Raw genomic sequence first — 19,706 nt, forward strand, 5'->3', positions numbered from 1 at the left:
GGAGATTATTAGAATTTCTTTACATTTAGTTTCTTTTCATTTAACATAAAAGCTTGAAAGCAGATGCCCACAAAACATATAAAATAAAATTGAATAAAACGATAGTAGCTGCTTAATCAGTTTTTGGACTCACTAAAGCGGAAGTTTTGATAATAATTTATATTTCAAACGGTTTTATAACATTTACTTAGTTATTTATTCATTTATTTATAAATAGTTGCATATGTATTTATTTGAGAAAACTTTCATTTCTATGAACACTTAATAGTTATCTTATTTTTTAGTTAAAGTTCAATTCGCATACAATTACTTACCCATAAGTATACATTTATTTGTACTATCACACTTATTCGAATTGTACGTACAATAACATAACCACTGACGTTTGCCAATGGCATCAGTGGTAACAGCGGACTCGTTCATTGAACTGTTTAACCAGCCACTGAGTTGCTCATCGGGTTCATTGCTTTCCTTTTATACATGTATACATACGTATATGTATAAGTATGCGCGTCAATGGTAAATGCAGCAGCAACAGCAGAGCAGTGCGTTGCACTTGAATACTTGCAGTGAAGCAGACATTTGTTGTTTTGGCTGGTATCACTGCAGTGCCACACATACTTTATAAGTTTGTATAAGTATTTTTTTATACAATACAATGTTTTAATTTATCTTATCTTCTTCTTTCAACCTTCAAAAACCTCATCCAGATTGAAAGTGAAATTTTAAAAGTTTATCAATCTTTCGATTTCTCATGTCAACAACCGTGGGGTAATTTGTATGATCATACAACTCATCGTAATTTAAAATCGCAAAGTAATTGGGCATTTGGTTACTCTATCTCCCTATTAATTCATGGCTAAATTCAAACTTGTGAATTTTATTTAAGCAAGCAACACCCAATCGAAACTGGTTCAGTTGCATTAGAAGTATTCATAATATAAATATATTCAGTTTTATGTCATATACTATAAAAATATTGCCCGAATATATTCCCATAAATATATGTATGTCGAAATATGTACATATGAATAGTTAGTCTATTTGTAATGTGATATCTATTGACATGCTGTGCTTAAACAATGTACAATGTGTATACTAAGTTGTGAACAATTATATCCATATTCGTTTGCCATTTTTCTGTTGTCATCAATACGAGGTGAATGCACATTATAATGAGAGAAAGTGTTCATCGCCTTGGCCGCAACTGAATGGAAATTGTTGTTATTTTCCACTTTTTTCTTTATATGTATAACATTTTTTCTTTCTGTAGGAGTGCATATTATATATTCCAAAGTATTAGTAGGTACATAGTATGTGTATATTGACATGATCTGTATGCTATATTTTTGTAGGATTAAATACAAAGTTAGTTAGATAATCAATTCCACCGTCAATAAAAATATTCATCTAGGCAAACAGGACGGACATTTCTCGAAATAAATATATTTTTCAAGTTTCAATAATTTTCGAATAACAAAATGAAGTTATAGAACAAGATTTTTTTATATTTTGCTTTTGATATTTATGGAAATAAAAACATTTATTATTACTTTGTTACCATTCATTTAACGCACATACCCCCCAACTGTGTTTCTTTTTACGGTCAACGACTTGAAGAGTAACCTCGAAAATACGTTAAACTTCAGTTGACCTTAAGAAGGTTTGCGAACTTGCAAAAATCATAAATAAAGGAAGTAAACGGAAACAAAAACATACACTGATATTAAACGCGTTTTAAGTAATAAAGCAAGTTTGAATTAATTCTTTATATTTGTGTGTTAATCAGATTGATATTCTGTGTAAATTTTTGTGAGATCATTGGCACATATGTATGTATATATAGATGCTATACTCGCAATTTCAACATAGTGAACGCCAAGGTTAGTGTTTTTATTTATTTCTGTGCTATTGCCCCTATGTATATTTACATTTTATTGACACATAAGTAGAAACAAAAGCTATGTACTTATGAACACGAAAGTGGACAAACTTTCCGATGTTGATAATAAGTTCTGATATGTGTTTCTGTTTACAATGACGCTGAAATTCACTGCCTATTAAACATATGTACATACTTAATATTATATAAAATTTGGCATTAATGAATCTTCTCATTACATGTACATATATTATTTATTCGGCATGATTGATTTCGCATATTATATGAGCTTCAGGTAACAAACATAGACACATTGTCTCATTGAACTTTTTTAATATAGATTTTTGAAAGAGAGCGAGAAAAATAAAACTAATACTCATTTTATATAGGCTTCGTAGTTATGTAAGAATTTGTTGGAATATATGTATTTTTGAAGATTGAAGAAAAATCACTCCTAACATATCTTCTTGGTTATTATCATATATGAATGCATACATACAGTAACAACATTGACGTACGTACAAATATCGATATATTTATTCAGGTTGTCAGTATATAATGATTCTATGGAAAATCGATTTACTAAATAATATATACTCAAATGAAATATCAGCATAGTTGCCCATATTATTGGTTTATATATGTATACATTTTTTTCAAGTTCAAGGCAATTTTTCTATTATGAATGAGTCAAGTTACATGTGTTGAACTTTTGCAAACAACAAACTAGACTAACAACTTTCTTCTTTCTCATTCCAGTATATACTCCTATACATGCGTATTTACATATGTATGTATGTATTACATGAACACAATTTTTGTTTGTTTAGGAAAATTTTTAAAGCAAACTAGTACGAAATGACGATCATTTCATTATTATTATTACAAAAGCTTTGTTGAATATATGGATGTACGTGGGACATGACCATTTATATATTTATTTTAAATTTAGTTATACTCACTTCACACGTTACACCATCTCAAACTTAATTGCAGTGAAATAAACATTTTCTGTTACTGTATATATAAATGATATATTTTTCTAAAAGATATATATATATGTATGCATATTATCGAACATATTGGTTAAACTGTTTAACAAATAAAAAAATAATAATTATTAATTTTTTATCTTGCAGAATTTGATGGCACAACAGTACTATGTCGCGTCTGTGGAGATAAAGCGTCTGGTTTTCATTACGGTGTTCATTCCTGTGAAGGTTGTAAGGTAAGTAAATCCTTGTGCATATACATATATAAATATTTGCGGTACCTGGATTCTGTCGGTTATATTCCTTTCTTTTTCGTACAAATATTCTATTTTACAAAAATTTATCGACTAATATATTTGCGGATATTAATTTAAAAAATTAAACAATTGTAAATAAACTGAACTAAATTGACAGAGTATATTGTCTCAGCTTTTATTAATTACGGCACTGCCAGCATACCTGTCTTTTGGTCCTTAGATACGAAGGAAGTTATATTCGTATTTATGTATAAAGGTAAATATATATATGTATACCGCGTATAAGTGTGGGTTGTATAGGAGAAATGATTTTTATTAAAGTTGTTACTATTCATACAAATACACATCCGTTATTATAGAACAAGTTTCAAGGTTAATGTGACGTTTTGTTTTACGTGTTTCATACTAATTAGGAAGTATGAAACAGGTTTAGAGCTTATCGAATATTTTCAAGTTATATCAGATTCACACTCTGTTTAGCGAAGTTATAACTAGGCGAGTATTGCTTTGAATTTGCGTACACGTGTGTGAATAATAAAATAATCAAGTGAATAACTAAATAAAAGACCTTCATAGTTTTATTGACAATTGCTTATTGATTTGCTACATATTATTTCACCTTTTGAAATACATCCCTATGTACGCACAAAGCTCTTATTCTCCAAATTAGATGTACCACAATCATATCTGGTTCATTTTAACCATATAATTGTAATACAAAGTTATAATTCAGAAACTACTTACATGATACATACATGCATGCATTCAAGACACATTTTACTATTCGTATGGAAACTTGATATAAATATGATACAATATTTTTTCATGATTTATAGTGGTCCAAACTATACATATATATTTTTTTATTATTGACGGCATTTAGCAAACCTATATTAAAAAAAGTTTTAGGTGCTCTAAGTTGCATCTATAGTATAATTTCGGTGTTTTGCGGTGTGTTTACCTGTAATTCTAAATTCGTTTTTTTTTTATTTAAACTCTGCCACATTAGTAATCACATTATTCGTGTACGCTTCTACACTCGCCATGAATACTTCTTGTATACATACATAAATAACATATTTCCCTGAGCTTCATGTAGTTGCCTGCCGATTTTTTCAGTTTTGCCCCGGCAAGCGTGGCGGTAATTGACCAGGCATGATGTTAATGAACTCATTCAATGTCAATTTTTTTATAATATAAATATGTAGAAGAAGTATATAAAGAGAATCGTGAGTATAGGAGCCAAATGTGTTAGTGGTAGTTAAAGAGTATGAGAAAAGTTTGGGTTGGAGAGAATAACAATCATGAATGTGTATTAAATAGTGTGCTCTCAAACAGGGTGATTTTTTTGCGTATTAATTTGTATGTATGTTGATACTACTTTAAATACAATATCAGTTTTTTACTAATACGTTTATTATTAATACGTTATATTAACATATCAATATAGACATGTATGTTAAATATAAATCATTCAAATAACGATGTTGTTTTGAAATTCCTAGACAAAGAATGACCATATCATATAATATTTTAATGTAGTACTTAAATTGATTTTGAAAATGTTCCAAGCTTTCGCATATTATTTTTCCCTATGTATACATTAGTACCGTAAATACGTATTTTAATATTAGTATTCAATACACATCACTACCGCATTATGAACGTTCAAGTGATACTGTTGATTTCAATAATATCAATGTGTATGTTTGTATATATGCATAAGTATATTCTTTCAAGCACTATATACATTCTTAGAATGTGTGCATATAAACGGGTACATACATACACATGCATATAATTTTAAAAGTGATTCCAATGCTTGTGAACTTCGCAGCCCTGTATACCAATAAACAGTTCAATGCACTTAGTCATTTGTGTCATCAACCTCTTGCATTTATTTAGGTTATGCACAGTATGGCATAAAATGTGTTCCACTCAATAGATTCGCATCGTGCTCTCTTGAGCTTGAAACGGTGCTCATTCATGTTCATGAAAAAGTAGTTAAATGTAGGAGAATATGAGAGAAGCTTAAGAGCTGGAATGAAGTGGCAGATAATGTTGAGCAATTTTATGTATAAAGTGTATACAATGTACCTGTGTATACATTGAGTTCATCCTCCGATATGCATAGTTAATGCTAGCAGTCGGTGAGACACTCAGACTGCTCTCGTATACAGAGTATATACGAAATATAATTGGACAACCACCGAGCTATGTAATATATTTTAGCATATATTTAGGAGCAGACATGCGTATGAGCAACGCAAACACATGCTATGAAGGCTCCTTGCGGTATGCTATGAGATATGTTTTTTATTATTGAATTCCCACATATAAATATGCCATATTATTACTGCTTATAATAAAGTATTATATTAAAAACGTATGATGGTTGACAAACGTATTGAAATATGATTGTTAATAAAACATCTGCAAGAAAATAACAACTATTGGTTATGAGCTTACCAAGTTCCAAAACTTTTAATTTAGACAGTTGTACCTGTAGTTATGTAGGGTCGGCTTTAGTATACTATCCCAGGCTTTCGGTAATAAAATGGGTATCGTTGGAAAGAGGAGGTTCTCCAGATTAAGAATATATATACATATAGCTGCATATAATATATATACATATATACATATGCAGCTATATGTATAAATTTAGCCATGGCCGTTGCACGATAACTGTCAACAACTACAACGTAGTTTGTACAATGTACATATGTGTATGTATGTATATACTAACACTGCACATTTTACAATGTGCGAAAGTCATTGCACTGTGCGGTACTTTCGGCGCAACAGCAAAAGTCAGTTTGAGAGTGCATTCGCTGCCGTAGTCGCATATCGCATTGCTGCTGCAAGAGGCACTACACATACATGTACATATATGTACGTGTATACACATATTTCTCTCCTTAAAAATACAGGCGGTGGGAGATGTTTTGGGGTTCTTATTGCCGACTTGCTTTAGCACTTCCAAAAGTTTTCGTTAAATGGAGGGTCCTACGACTGATTGATCTAATGAATAGTAAGCAGCACTCACTATTATAACAAGTATGTATTTGAATAATATAATAAATTTAAATATTTCTGTCGATGGAAATATCAATGAAATTATCAAATCTATATTGTTTTCGATATACCGAACTAAATCATGGAAATTAAATACTAATAACTGTTAAAGATTTTGTAAAATACATTTATTTAATACTTTCTTAAATAAAAATATTTTGTTAATATGTGTGTACTATAAATATATGAATTTGAATTGCCGATAACTTTCCATTAGGGTAGTATTGATTTCAAGACGAGCTGCTTTGCATGCGCGTAGGTTTTCTCATTGCAGCAATCATCCGCTCTTCGGGGAGTAGTTGCAGTTGCGTATATTTTGCACATGTATTAACATATATATATATATATATATATATGTATATTCACTAGGAAAGCTATGACTTTTCCCTACATGGTATTGTCAATGCATATTTGTATGTAAAATATTAGAAGTGTTGGTGAGGTGACTGAACGGATCCGACCCGACTAAGCTGCGCATTTTTATCTACTTTGTATGTAAATACTTAGGTCAATATATATTTACTATGCTGAGATAATTTTTATTAGGTTTTTAAAACGTTAATATCTAACCTTCTTATTAACTTTAAAATGGAATTTAAAAAGGATTATAATCCATTTATTAAAAGCTGATGTCATGACATTTTTTCGTCGGTATAACTTTGGAAATTTTTTTTTTAATATTGATATTTAAATACTTAGTCACCTTATTCCAATCAAACATCTAGCTCAGAATTAACGCTAATTATAAACTTACATGCATTTATTCATGTAAATACATATTTAAATATCACAATTGTATTACACGGAGTTCATTTCTCGTTGTCCAACGATTTTCTTCTATTTGGGATCTGACTTAATGCTAAGTCGAGCTTTGGGTGCAATGCCTGTTAAGTAGGTCAAGTAAATAGCACCCCCGGCAGAAAAGGAAAATTAGCGCAATGAACTTTTTGGATTTCACCTTGAGCGTTGTCTCCAAAGCAAATACTTTATAAACAGAAAAATTGCTTATGTATAACATAAGAGGTATCTTTATAAAAATTCGTAGAAACAAAGTAAATACAAAAGTAACAGAAATTATAAGTGTAGAAACTCGCACACACTAGACACACTTTTGTTTTCACATAGTTATGCATTTACATATGTATATATGTTTGAATACCTCTCTACAATCAAATTGTGGATTTTACAACTAAAATTTTAAGTTCTCTATACAAATTTGTAAATTGCATTCAGTTTCATCATATTTCTGTAACCAAAATGTAAAATGCTCAAGTTTACTGATTCCACTCAATTCCATAAAAATACTCACAGCTATGAGTGTAAGTATTGTCATGATGTACACTTATATATACTCGTATATGCCATTCTGATGAGCGCAACAAATCAACAAATTATACATACATACGTACATATTTAGTGGTTGGGCTCTCACACTCAACATGTAGCTGCAATCTCTGCAACTATAGTCCGCGGGTTATCTCAGCTAACGAGGCCGAAATGGAACTATGTCCATCGCCGAGGTAAATGAACTTTGTCTGTTGCAAATTAAACTAATGTTTGAGCATTTACTTGGAGGACATTTTGTGTATATACTTACATCTATGTAGATAAACGTAAATATACATATGTGCATGTACAAACATTCATTTAGTTATATGTCTGTATTTGCACATCTATTGCTCCAATGGCAAACTACTGGGTCTGACGTATGACGTCAATGGTAACATTCTTAATGTAGGATAGAGTTTAATACTATTACACACACCTATATCCAATTTATATGCAGTATGTGTACATGTATTTCTGCAGAGGTATCGATGATTAAAATTCAAATCATATCAGAAATAAGCCATTGAACGCTCCATGATTTTTATTTCTACAGAATTTACAACAACTTTATATAGGATAATCAGTCATAGTATTCACTAATTGACTGACTCAATATTGGCCATGCGAATATCAATAAATGTTTAACTGAATATTTGGAATGTAGAAAAAAAGGTTTACTACGTATCTATGGTGAATAAAGTTTATATTATCTTTTATGATAATGAAGTGAACAATCCTTTTACTTTCCTCGATAACTTGTTTATAGTTTAGATGCTCAATCATATGTACATCGATATGTATGTACATGTATACGAATCTTTCGCATAGAAGTTATCGTATCGGACACCATTTATTATTTCTGTATCATGAAATGCGATATGTTAAGTCTATTATTATGATGGCTTACAAAAATGAAGTATACTAAAATTTGTGAAAAGAAAGGCTTCATAAATAATTATACAAATATGTATATACACATGAATACCTATGTATTTTCACATTTGGGACATTATTTTATTTTGAAATTATTTAATTCAATAGACTAAATTATTTCATAATTTCTTTATTCGTTCTGTCTTATTTAAAAAATATTTTTTCATTGACTTAAAATTACTTACAATACTATATTTGTTACTTAGCTTAGCCAAGCTATCTCATTGACAAATACATATATGTATGTATATCAAAGTTCACTTATCCCTAATATAGCCTATAATTTTTATATAAATATTTCCTTTAATTAAATAAGTGTTGGCATCCTTTAGCAGCCATGCTATATCAGCTGTCATCGATTGGCTAAGCGTTATAGAGAAGCCAATAGAACACATTTTCTAGTAATTGAAACAAACAGGCAGCACTTGTAGTGCAAAACTCTATAATACTCTTCAGTCAATGAAGCTAGAATATCATAACAAGTTTCTCGAATAGATATGTACATATGTGTATGGCATAAAGGAGACTTCTAACTTTAAAAAAATATTAATAATTTCATTCAAACCTAATATATTCATATATTAATTCATTAAACTCCTAGTTGTCAATACAGGAAAAACTCTGTAAAATACAAATACACATTTATATGTATACAATTAAAAATTTTGTTCATAATTTCATACGTAATTGCTAAAAATTCTAGTTCTTTCTGTTATCTTTATAAATATTCATACCACAAGATTGTGCAGTGTGCACTTTACTATTCGTTTCTATGTCATTGACCGTTCGTTAGCTAAAGTGAACTCTGGGTGCATATTTGCTCTCTGTAGATATCTCTCACAATTCCATTTTTTACTTCGCGCTCTCCCTTCAGTGCATTCTGGTAGGCTCTCACTTGATTATTTTTCGCGTAAACTTTAGAACATCTTTCTTCTGCATAAGTGCATGCGCATGTACATATTTATTTGTTTGAATGCATGCATGGATTATTACATTCTTTGCTCTAGCTGGTTCAGACTAAATATATATGTACATACATTTATTCATATCTATGTTAGTGCACCAGCAAAAAGTGTGTTGCAATAATTGCAATAACATTGTAGGTGTGAGTAATTAAACTCATACTATGAGAATAAAAATGTTTCTCGTTTAATGCATTGGAAGCCAGAATATTATGAACGTCAATGTAGTTGTTCTGAGCAAAAGCAAGTACGAGGAATATGCAAAGCTAACTGCTCGTTCATATTCGTAAATATACACGAATACACGCAAGTATATTATTATGTAGACTAGTAAATGAGCTAAATTGAATGGGTATAGGCAGTGAGCGAACGAACGAGCTCTATATTTCGAGGTTGCTGACCGAGAATTAGGTCACGACAATGATGGAGTTCGTTGAACTAATATAAGCAACAATGACAACAACGTCATCACACTCTTGATTTGCTAGTTGCATTGCATCCCCATGAATTGCATACTAGGTGCGTACATTATCGTAAATACTATAATACTATAATAAATAAGATTTTACAAAATGTAACAAAAATAATTTCTCGTCAGGTAAATAAATTAAAACTATTTTGAACTTAGTATTATATTTTTTGTAAATGTGTAAACGAATATTTATAACATTAGCTTATTTTTTATTTTATTTTATTTTTTTTATATAAAATTTATATACTTGTATATGTGTAATTCTATTCAAATTTGTGAGGTTAATTCTCAAAAATCTTTCGAGAACGCTCTGTAGCTAATGTGCCCTTAACAAAGTTATAAATTTTATTAACATTACCTCTAACATAACCTCATGTAAACACCAAATGCTTGAATGCTTGATATTGGTTATTACGTCAAAAAAAAATCACTCAAAATATTTAACTCAATTTCAAATACCACTCAACATTAGATAGTTGATTTGAGTTGTTTGAATTCGTTTGGGGGTCATTGCTCGCAGCTAGGTAGCGTGGAACGAAGACACTAACAATAGCAAGAGTAACTACAACAGTGATTCGTGTTGTGCGGAGCACGACAACGAATAAACAATTCGAGGTTGAGTTGAGCAAATCATTCGCAATTCGTCTGTCAAACGTTACGGTTCAGTATATGTGCGAATACTTTGAAAGTATTTTCTGTTCAGAGAGATTTTAGTGAATATATGTAAAAAAAAAATAAAATTAAAGCAACTTCCAAAAAAGTTTTGTTGACAACAATGCGCTCCAAATATGTTCAGTGAATGAAATCGCAACCCAACTCGTAATGCCCATCGTACAAAAGTAGAATAGCTAAGGAGACAATATTTTAAAACTAAAAAAAATATTTAGGAAAATAAAGCATTGAATAATTTATAAAAAACCAGATGAAATTTCTAAATCAGTGTTGAAGTGAAACGTGTAAACCAACGATAAACTTATCGGTAATCTCCACTTGGCGGGAAATTTTCTTGAACCATTCGAAAATACTTAACATAGAAGTTATACTGAATCAGAAATATGTTCCTTATTATAATATTTTCTATATAAAATCAAGTTTGGATTAAAAATATAAATTGTGTAGAAATGGTTTGTGCTACGCAAGAACTAAATGGCGCTGAGCGCCAGCAGCAACATCAGCGACAATCCATTCAATTGCAGCATATATCAGAAACACCACAGGCTCGGCAATTAAAATCACTTGCAATACAACCAACAGAGTCCCAATTCACGAAAATTGTATTGCTTTCAACACCTGCAACAAACATAAATCAAAACAACATTGCACAAACCTCTAGTAGTCGGCAGTTAAAGCAACAGCATTCTGCTCTCGTAAAACTTTTAGAGTCGGAGCCTATTACTAAAAAATTAGTAACCAAAAACACAGGTACAAGTGTTGATGGTGCTGGTCGTCTGATCAAGCATCAAATACATATAAAACAAAATGATCAAGAATTTTTGAATTTGAAAGAGAAAAATAAACAGAAGCAACAACAATTAATTCAAAATGTTTCTGCAACGCAATATAAAAGACTGAAAACAAATGGGATCAATATTCCTTTACTAGTCGAACATACAACTACGAGAAATCACAGTGTAGAAACTGGAACTACATGTAGTTTTAATATAAATGACATTTGTGAAACAAAACCAAACGATGGTATTGATGGTAACGAGAATAATAGTGTGAATAAATTAAAATGTAGAGATTTAGGGGTGGATGGCTTCGATAAAAAATGTATAGAGAGATTAACAAATACCCCCCCGCACAGCAAATTATCAAATCCACAAGCCGATGTGGTGGCTTTCAGCTCAAGCAATGATTTCTTTGAGCAGTGTCAGTGTCCATGGAAAAAAATTCGATTTGCCAGGGAATGGAAGCAACGTGAACAACTACAAAAAGGAAAACAAACGGAGTTACTGTCCATTGAGGGCTCGAAACAAATTTTTCCTGATGAAAAATTAGAGAATGATGATGGGAATAAAGAAGATGAAGTTACTCAATTAAATTCGAAGGGCATAGTGACAGCCCCAGAATTTATCTTGTCCAAACAAACCGAAAATGAAATAACGACACTTTTGAAACAACAACAGCAGTTTCGACGTGATAGTTCTGACAGCAATTCTTCCTCACTAAGTAATTCCAGCACCCAATCTTCTACAAATGTTAATTTTTGTACATGTACGCCACAGCAACTGAAATACCAACAAGAACACAATCTCGGAAACGATGAAAGTTCTTCATTTTGTCAATTTAGTGATAATCATAATACAAATGTTGAGTGTGGTGATGAACTTTGCATAGTTCATGGCACATCCCATCATCAATCACTTCTTGAACAATCGGCAATGAACGATCTCTGTCAAAAATTTGATGATAATTTAGAAACTTTTTCTAATTTTACAACTGAAGTGGATTCAAGTAGTGGGCTAAATACCAATTTGCCAAATTCGGATGTGAAAAATATTTCACACTATCCCGGCTCTTGTAAGATTGATTCAGAAACAGGAATATCTGATGTACGTTTTATTTAGTTATTAAATTTATTTTATTGTATACATATATGTATTATTTGTAAAATACAAACTGTTTATTAACTGGTTACTAAATTAGAATATTTTTACAATTCCAGGGTTTTTTTCGGCGGTCTATTCAGCAAAAAATTCAGTACCGTCCGTGTACTAAAAATCAGCAATGTAGCATTTTAAGAATTAACCGTAATCGCTGTCAATATTGTCGGTTAAAAAAATGCATTGCAGTGGGAATGAGCCGTGATGGTAAGTAATATTTAAATGTATATATGGACTATCTTTCTAATATTTTATATTTATTTGCTTTGCAATATTTTAATATCAGAATCTACAAAATATATTTGAAACAATGTAGGAATGTATTACTACACGATTTGGAGGTGTTTCAGATATACAAGTGTATACAATGTATAGTTTCTTAAAAATAATACCAATACAAATGAGAAATTGATTTTTACTTTAAGTGAGTTGGTCTGCTTGACTGCATTTTTTAAGTGATTCATTCCCTATAAATATGAAAGAAATGAATTAACGGTCTGAATGCACACCTCAACATACCGAAAAAGAGCATAAACAAAACTGTTTCTCGTTTTAGATATCTACTCAAACACTTTTCGGAGACTTCAGCGAGAGGAATACTAAAATAATTATTTTACGTATCCATATGAGTATGCGATCGTACGTAATCATGAGCCTTAGCTACATACATAGATAAGTACATGTGTATGCACCGGCCATGAGTTCGTTGACCAACCATGAACGAATTTTTTTAAAGCAATGACAATAAAAACAATATCATTACGAATTACAATTAAGTATACACATGCATATAAGCGTGGTATTAGTAAGGTTGCTATTCGTGCCTTAATAACATATATTTATATATACATTATATACATATGCATACATATTCCTTAATCTTATCTGGTTATATTCTATGCATTTAATTCACACTATTGTGGGGTATATTTTAAAAATGTAATTTCTCTACTCTCTCTTTCACCGATTTGCGAAACTGTTTTATACATACATACATACATATATTCATATGTACCTATACATTAGTTTGAGTTTAATTTGGATATACATATGTATATGTCCAATACTCATATGATATATGAAAAACTTAAGCTGTTGCCATCACAAAGCACAAAGCACAACACACTTTCACTTTTTTCATTTGCTTTTGATGTGTATGTATGTATATATATACAATGAAGCGTCGAGTGTAAATAGAAAAAGAAAGCGTATGTAACATTTCATAATTTCAAAATTAAGCAATCATTTAAAATAAAAATAATTTATGCTAGACTATGAGTTTGCCAGCATATAACTGATTGTAGTACTGGATTGTAATGTTACAATTGTGACTGTGTTAATGGAGAACGAATGAATATGTACATATATACATACATGCTAGTTTAATTGGAATCTTTTAGTTTTATTTTCTATTAAGTTTTTTCTTAATTTCAATTCTTACCATTTGCTGCAAGGATATTAAGCATTCGTGAAATATTATTTACTTACTTTTTTATTCTAAAATGCCGTTTTTTCTAATGTCTATTGTTTATCAATGTACTCGAAATGAAATTGAAATTTTTATCTACACACCGATACATCTCTATTGTTATAAAAATTAAATAATGTGATAGTAGCGAAAGTTTTAATGATTTTTAACGTCATATAAAGACTTGGTTGAACGGTTGTTTTTTGACTCACACCATTTACAGTTCCAATCGTCCGTTGTTATAGTAAATTAAATCTTTCGCAGTCTAGCTCGCATAACTCGCCTACACAACAATGTTATTCAATTTCACTCCACCTCTCTCTTTTTCTTTTTAAAACTTGAGTGAATGTTGTGTTGTGCGATGGGTCGACGTCATTGCTAGCCCGAGTTCATTGTCCGCATCTGATGTTCGTAACTCTAAAAGTAGGTCAGCCATTTTTGTTTGCTATCGCAATACATGCGGCAACTTGGTCTTCGCTTAAAATTATTGGGTGTATTATAACCATACAATTGCGGGAGAGTGCAAAATATATAAACATACGTGTGTACTACATACATATATGTACATATGTGTAAATGTATGTTTTTAATGTACTTACCCAATAATCAATTATATTTGAATTATACTAGAGGTTAAGTTCAGAACTAGCATGGCTATTCAATCTCCATCTTTATTACAAGTGTATTATGTAAGTGGATTTTTCTTCATTAGTTCTTCATCTCATTCCAATAATATTTATTATATTTACATGATATTATAAAAAATAAAAAAACACAGTTTACAATTGTTTCAAATATTTTTTCAAGCAAAGTTAAAATAAAACCAAATTTATGTTTTGCCCACACAAGTTGAAGCAAATAAACTAGTTTCGTATACGTATGAAAATGTATACATAAGTATTTTTTATTCCCCCGCGCGCTTTTTCTTTGTCCTAGCCTTCGTAATATGACTTGTATTTGATATTGGATGTACAAACAAATATAATGTGCATGTTTGCATACCAATGTATGGTTGTGTATAAAATAGGTCGAACCTTCAAAAAGTTCATTTACCTCAGCTACGCAACTTTATCAAATGAAACATGGTACAACCTAAATGAACAACCTCAAGTCGCAAAACGAGAGAGCTACCATACGAATGGGAGAAGGCCAACCGAATGAACAGCCGAACGAATAGCTGACGACTTTTTGAGTGACTTTCAAGCTAATAAATATACTACATAACAATTTGACTCAAATTATACTTTCGATTTTCTTGGTGAATTCTCCTCATATTAGCTCCGCAATTCTAAAAGTATCTAAGAAACCTGTTCAGTAGTTCAATATGTCTAAAAGTATGTATGTGTACAGATATTTGAATGCGCCAATGGTACATACATACATACATATGTACTTGTATTGCTGTGCGGATTGAGTTGAGAAGAGACTACAATATCGCTCATTTTGAAAGAAATCTATAAAAATGACCCAGAAATGCATCTTACAATTGTATATAAATCACACATATTGAAACATAAACATGTTATTTTTTAATAACATATACTTATGTATGTATTTATAAAAATAATTTGAGCTAAACGTCGTCCAATGCACCCAAAGTAAAGCGCAATAGTCATATACATATGTACATATGTATGTGCAAGCGTAACTTAAACCGAAGTTGTTTCTGATGTGTAGAATGAGAACAACCTCTCTTTTTAACATTTTGAGCGATTGAGTACGTCAGTTCCTTTGTATACCTATATACATATATAACATACATCTGTATATATTTATAAGCGTGTAATTGCTTTTGTTTTAAAGTGTTCTGAACTCATACATACGTTTTGCAAAACGCATTTACACAAATATTTAACTTTATACATTTGTAAGTCTTTATCGTATTTTCGCGACACATACATAAATGTACATACATATGTATTTGTACATATATACTCAACAGTTTACGTCGCCTTCAATAGCCATTGCTTTGTCTTGGAGTGCAGCGACATTTATCTGGGTCATGCACGGTCATTCACTTTTGTTGATTGCAATCAAACGTGCAGTCAGGCATACTTAGTCACTTATCACGAAGTGTGTTCTACATTTCTATGGTAGTGAGAATTTATATATGTACATACATATGTATGTGTGATTTGGTCAATACACTACACATTTTTTGCATATACATACATACATATTTAGATACGGTAAATATTTGCAACAACAAACACTTTTATATCATATGTTCTCCTTACATTTTTATTCACATAAATGTATTCTGGACATATATGGAAGAATATACACGCCCCACAAAATATTTGCATATATAATAAACTCATAATTAAAAGGAATAAATTAATTCGCTAATATGATTTTATTGACAAATTCTTGAGTAGAAAAAATATATGTACATATGTAAAGAAAATGTATAATCTTCTATTTTTAACAAAACTGAAACTTGAAAACTGAAACTGAAAACTTCATCCTTCTAAAAGAGTTTATTTCCATTATTACTACTTCAATGTATGTACATGCCTATATGCATATATAAACTCAGTGTAAAAAAAATACAATATATTAAAATAAAAATAAAACTTTCAAAAAACTTCAGCCAGTTATAAAAATATTAAGCATACATAGCAATAAATTTCCATATCACTCGTGATACTAATTTATATATATATATACATATATATATGTATACTGGATTGTAAATAGCGGACAGACAAAGTAAAATTGTCTGCTTTCACTTTTACTTTCTTTCCATCGTATAAAATGTGGAGTGAAGTAGAAAAAAGCTCATCAGAGATAGCGACGAAGGGTTCAAAAAAACTTATATTAAATGAGTAAGATTCGTATACTGCCTACATATATGTACATACATGTAGTTATGTATATTCGAGTGAGAGTTAATGAATAAGTGAATATACACACTTAAATAGTTAGGATATAATATCGCACTATTATTTTACTTTTTCTGTGAAGTTCCTTACTCTCGGTAAGCTTATTTTGAAAAACATGTACATTTTTATTATAATTAATAAAAGTATCTACAATGAATATTAAAAATTCATATAATAAAAAATATTATAAATACATGTTTTATAATTAAACATTTTCAAATTGATCATCTATTTTACCGTTCGTCCCCCATTTTAAAGGGGGAACATACCAATAAGTATACTTTTAAAATTCACGTTAAATTCTTCGTCATATACAATTATACCTTAAAATATACAAAATCATGATATGGAATGAAGTGTTAAGCATGCAGTAATTTAAATAATTTTATCCAAATAAATAACAAAAAAATACATAAATATTTCCTTTAGCTATAAATTTTTGCTACACTAGTATGAAGACACTGTGGTGAGAAGCTTTTTGACTGTATGAGCTTTATTTTTGTGTGCTCACAATCTAAAAATTTTCTATAAAACTCTCTTAGTCGTGGTGGAATATATTCGTTAGTCGCTGTTTAGGTATTGAATTGAAAATAGTTTGACTGTAACTTAATTTAAACATTATATGTACAAAATTTTTTTGTAGTATGAGAAGGTGGATGTATACAAACTAATTAATAATGTTACTGATAATTTTTTATACAGATGTCATAAAAATTCATTATATTCTCTTCGTATAGAAAATAAGAGAACATACAAAAGAAGAGAGAATAGCAGAGTATAATTGTGTGCTCTCTTATTTGACTGTGTTCCATCTTAAAGTTATCGGTGTTTTCATTACATATACACCTTGTGGCATTATAAGCTTTCAAAGTTCAGTTACCACGTTTTGTAAGTGATTTCATTTTGTGTGGTAAAGTGAGGAGATGAATTCTCCTCTTTCGGGGTCTTTATATTTATAATACATACATACAGTAGGTGAGCGCACTATGAGAAATGTTGCTTGAACGCTGCCCTTGCTTCTGTATCAGCTTTAATGTATTATGTATCTCATATTTTGTTTTAGTCCATACTGTCTTTTGCGTATATTCATAACATGCTTCTGATATTTACAGTTAGTCGCGTTCGAAACCTTGTCGAGTTTTGTCACGTTCTAATTCAATAACTGTTTGCGGGCCAATGTAATATTGAAGCACAATATATTAAAATAAAAAAAAACGAAACCTAAATCGTATAACGTTATCATAAAATAAAAAAAAAATAGTTATTGTTTTGTATATGTATACATTTTTCAAGCGAATATGTACGACTAACTATAAAAATATTTGTGAATATCAAAATAAAGTTGTTATGTGAAATAACAAACACCGATATTATAAATAGTTCTCAATAATAAACTCGTAATATTCAACAACAATAACATGATATGTTTATGAACAAAATCAAAATCATAATAATATGCATAATAAAATATTTAAAACGCTATATCCTTTATTTGTGTAATATGAGTATATATGTATAATTATTGGTGGTTTTCAAAAAGTTGTAAAACTAAGTGTACCTGATTTAAATACCAAAAGTATACGTACCCAAAATTCAGCAAATTTTAAACATACTTGTGCATACATACTTATTTGTAAAATTAATTTCGTGAAAAACGATATACATATATTCATGGAAAAATCATATTGCCAAAGTTAATAAGAACAAGAAAAATGACCGAAGAATTACCGATTCTCAAAAGCATACTTAATGGCAATTTTAAATATCATAATGCACGTAAGTTTAAAATTTCTAATATTAAGCAGACATACTATACCTATCTGAATATGCTGATGAAAGTTTAAATATAGGTGAATTGGCCCACTTTCTTAAAAAGAGAATTTCTATTAATTTACTTGTGTTGTGAGTGGTTTCGACGTATTTTCCACCAATCTTACTATTGACTCTTTAAAAAATGCGTTAAATTGTTTGTGTTCTCATTTTTTACTTTCTTTTTTCAGTTCACCAATATTAACAATTTTACTTTGCATTCGAGTTTTTTATTTTAACTTTTTCTCTTCTATGAAAAGTATGTTCACCGGAGAAAAGTTTTCATTTTCGATTTCATTTGACCCCAATTTCGCCGGCCTGCATAAATATATGCCAGTGAGATTTCTTCACTGCTATAATCGTTGTTATTGTGCGCTTCGTTTTTTATCTGGGGCGTGCAACGACAAAAGCGCAGACGCAAAATGGTTAACTTGTTGACTTCTTCGCAACTATTTACCTCTCACTTTATTTTGTGCTGTCATGAAAACGAGTGTATGTATATACCACACTATAAACTATTTCTACCTGTTTAAATTTCGTTACCAATTTCGTTCGTTTATTTACGGTCGTCTTGTCCAAACAAAAATAGTTAAGCGACCACGATAGCAAAGAGAGACCTTTTTGCTTTACTTACGAACTTTTAGTGGATAGTATCTATTTAAATTTAATTTTTTGGATATATAATCATTTTAGTATGGTTTTGGTTCTCAATAAATACATATAGTAAATTTATGAAGGATTAAAAGGTTTATGTTTACTTTGTTTATTTATTTACTTTTGTTAGTTTCTGTTAGGGGAATGAAAGTCATTGCATTAAAAGCTTACACAACGGCAAAGTATAAATCGGTTATTTGGCCAAGTTTAAAGACATTTAAGTTCTAATTGCACATCGAATAATGAAATTCGTTTCAATCAATTATTACATGAATGAAATGACATTATACAATACAAAGATGCGAAATGAAATAAAAGGACAATATTGAAAATATGCTTTATACGAGTCCATAACATAGTACTGGAAAGTGGAGCAATAAGA

The 19,706-nt window shown here is 30.2% G+C and overlaps 1 protein-coding gene across 5 annotated transcripts in view; it reads left to right on the top strand.

The window, feature by feature from the left end:
- The window catches only part of LOC105208354 (ecdysone-inducible protein E75), a 40,978-nt gene that overhangs the window by 14,976 nt on the left and 6,296 nt on the right, over positions 1-19,706 (top strand). For 3 of the 5 annotated variants that reach the window (XM_054229341.1, XM_029039363.2, XM_029039362.2), the window contains 2 exons: positions 3,022-3,110; positions 12,571-12,715. In XM_054229341.1, the coding sequence (XP_054085316.1) occupies positions 3,022-3,110; positions 12,571-12,715 (234 nt within the window). Of the gene's footprint in view, positions 1-3,021; positions 3,111-10,201; positions 12,458-12,570; positions 12,716-17,024; positions 18,638-19,706 lie in introns of those variants that run through there. The other 2 variants (XM_029039360.2, XM_029039366.2) reach the window with 2 other exon arrangements.

The sequence above is a fragment of the Zeugodacus cucurbitae genome, chromosome 4, assembly GCF_028554725.1.
Source record: "Zeugodacus cucurbitae isolate PBARC_wt_2022May chromosome 4, idZeuCucr1.2, whole genome shotgun sequence".
Lineage (NCBI taxonomy): Eukaryota > Metazoa > Arthropoda > Insecta > Diptera > Tephritidae > Zeugodacus > Zeugodacus cucurbitae.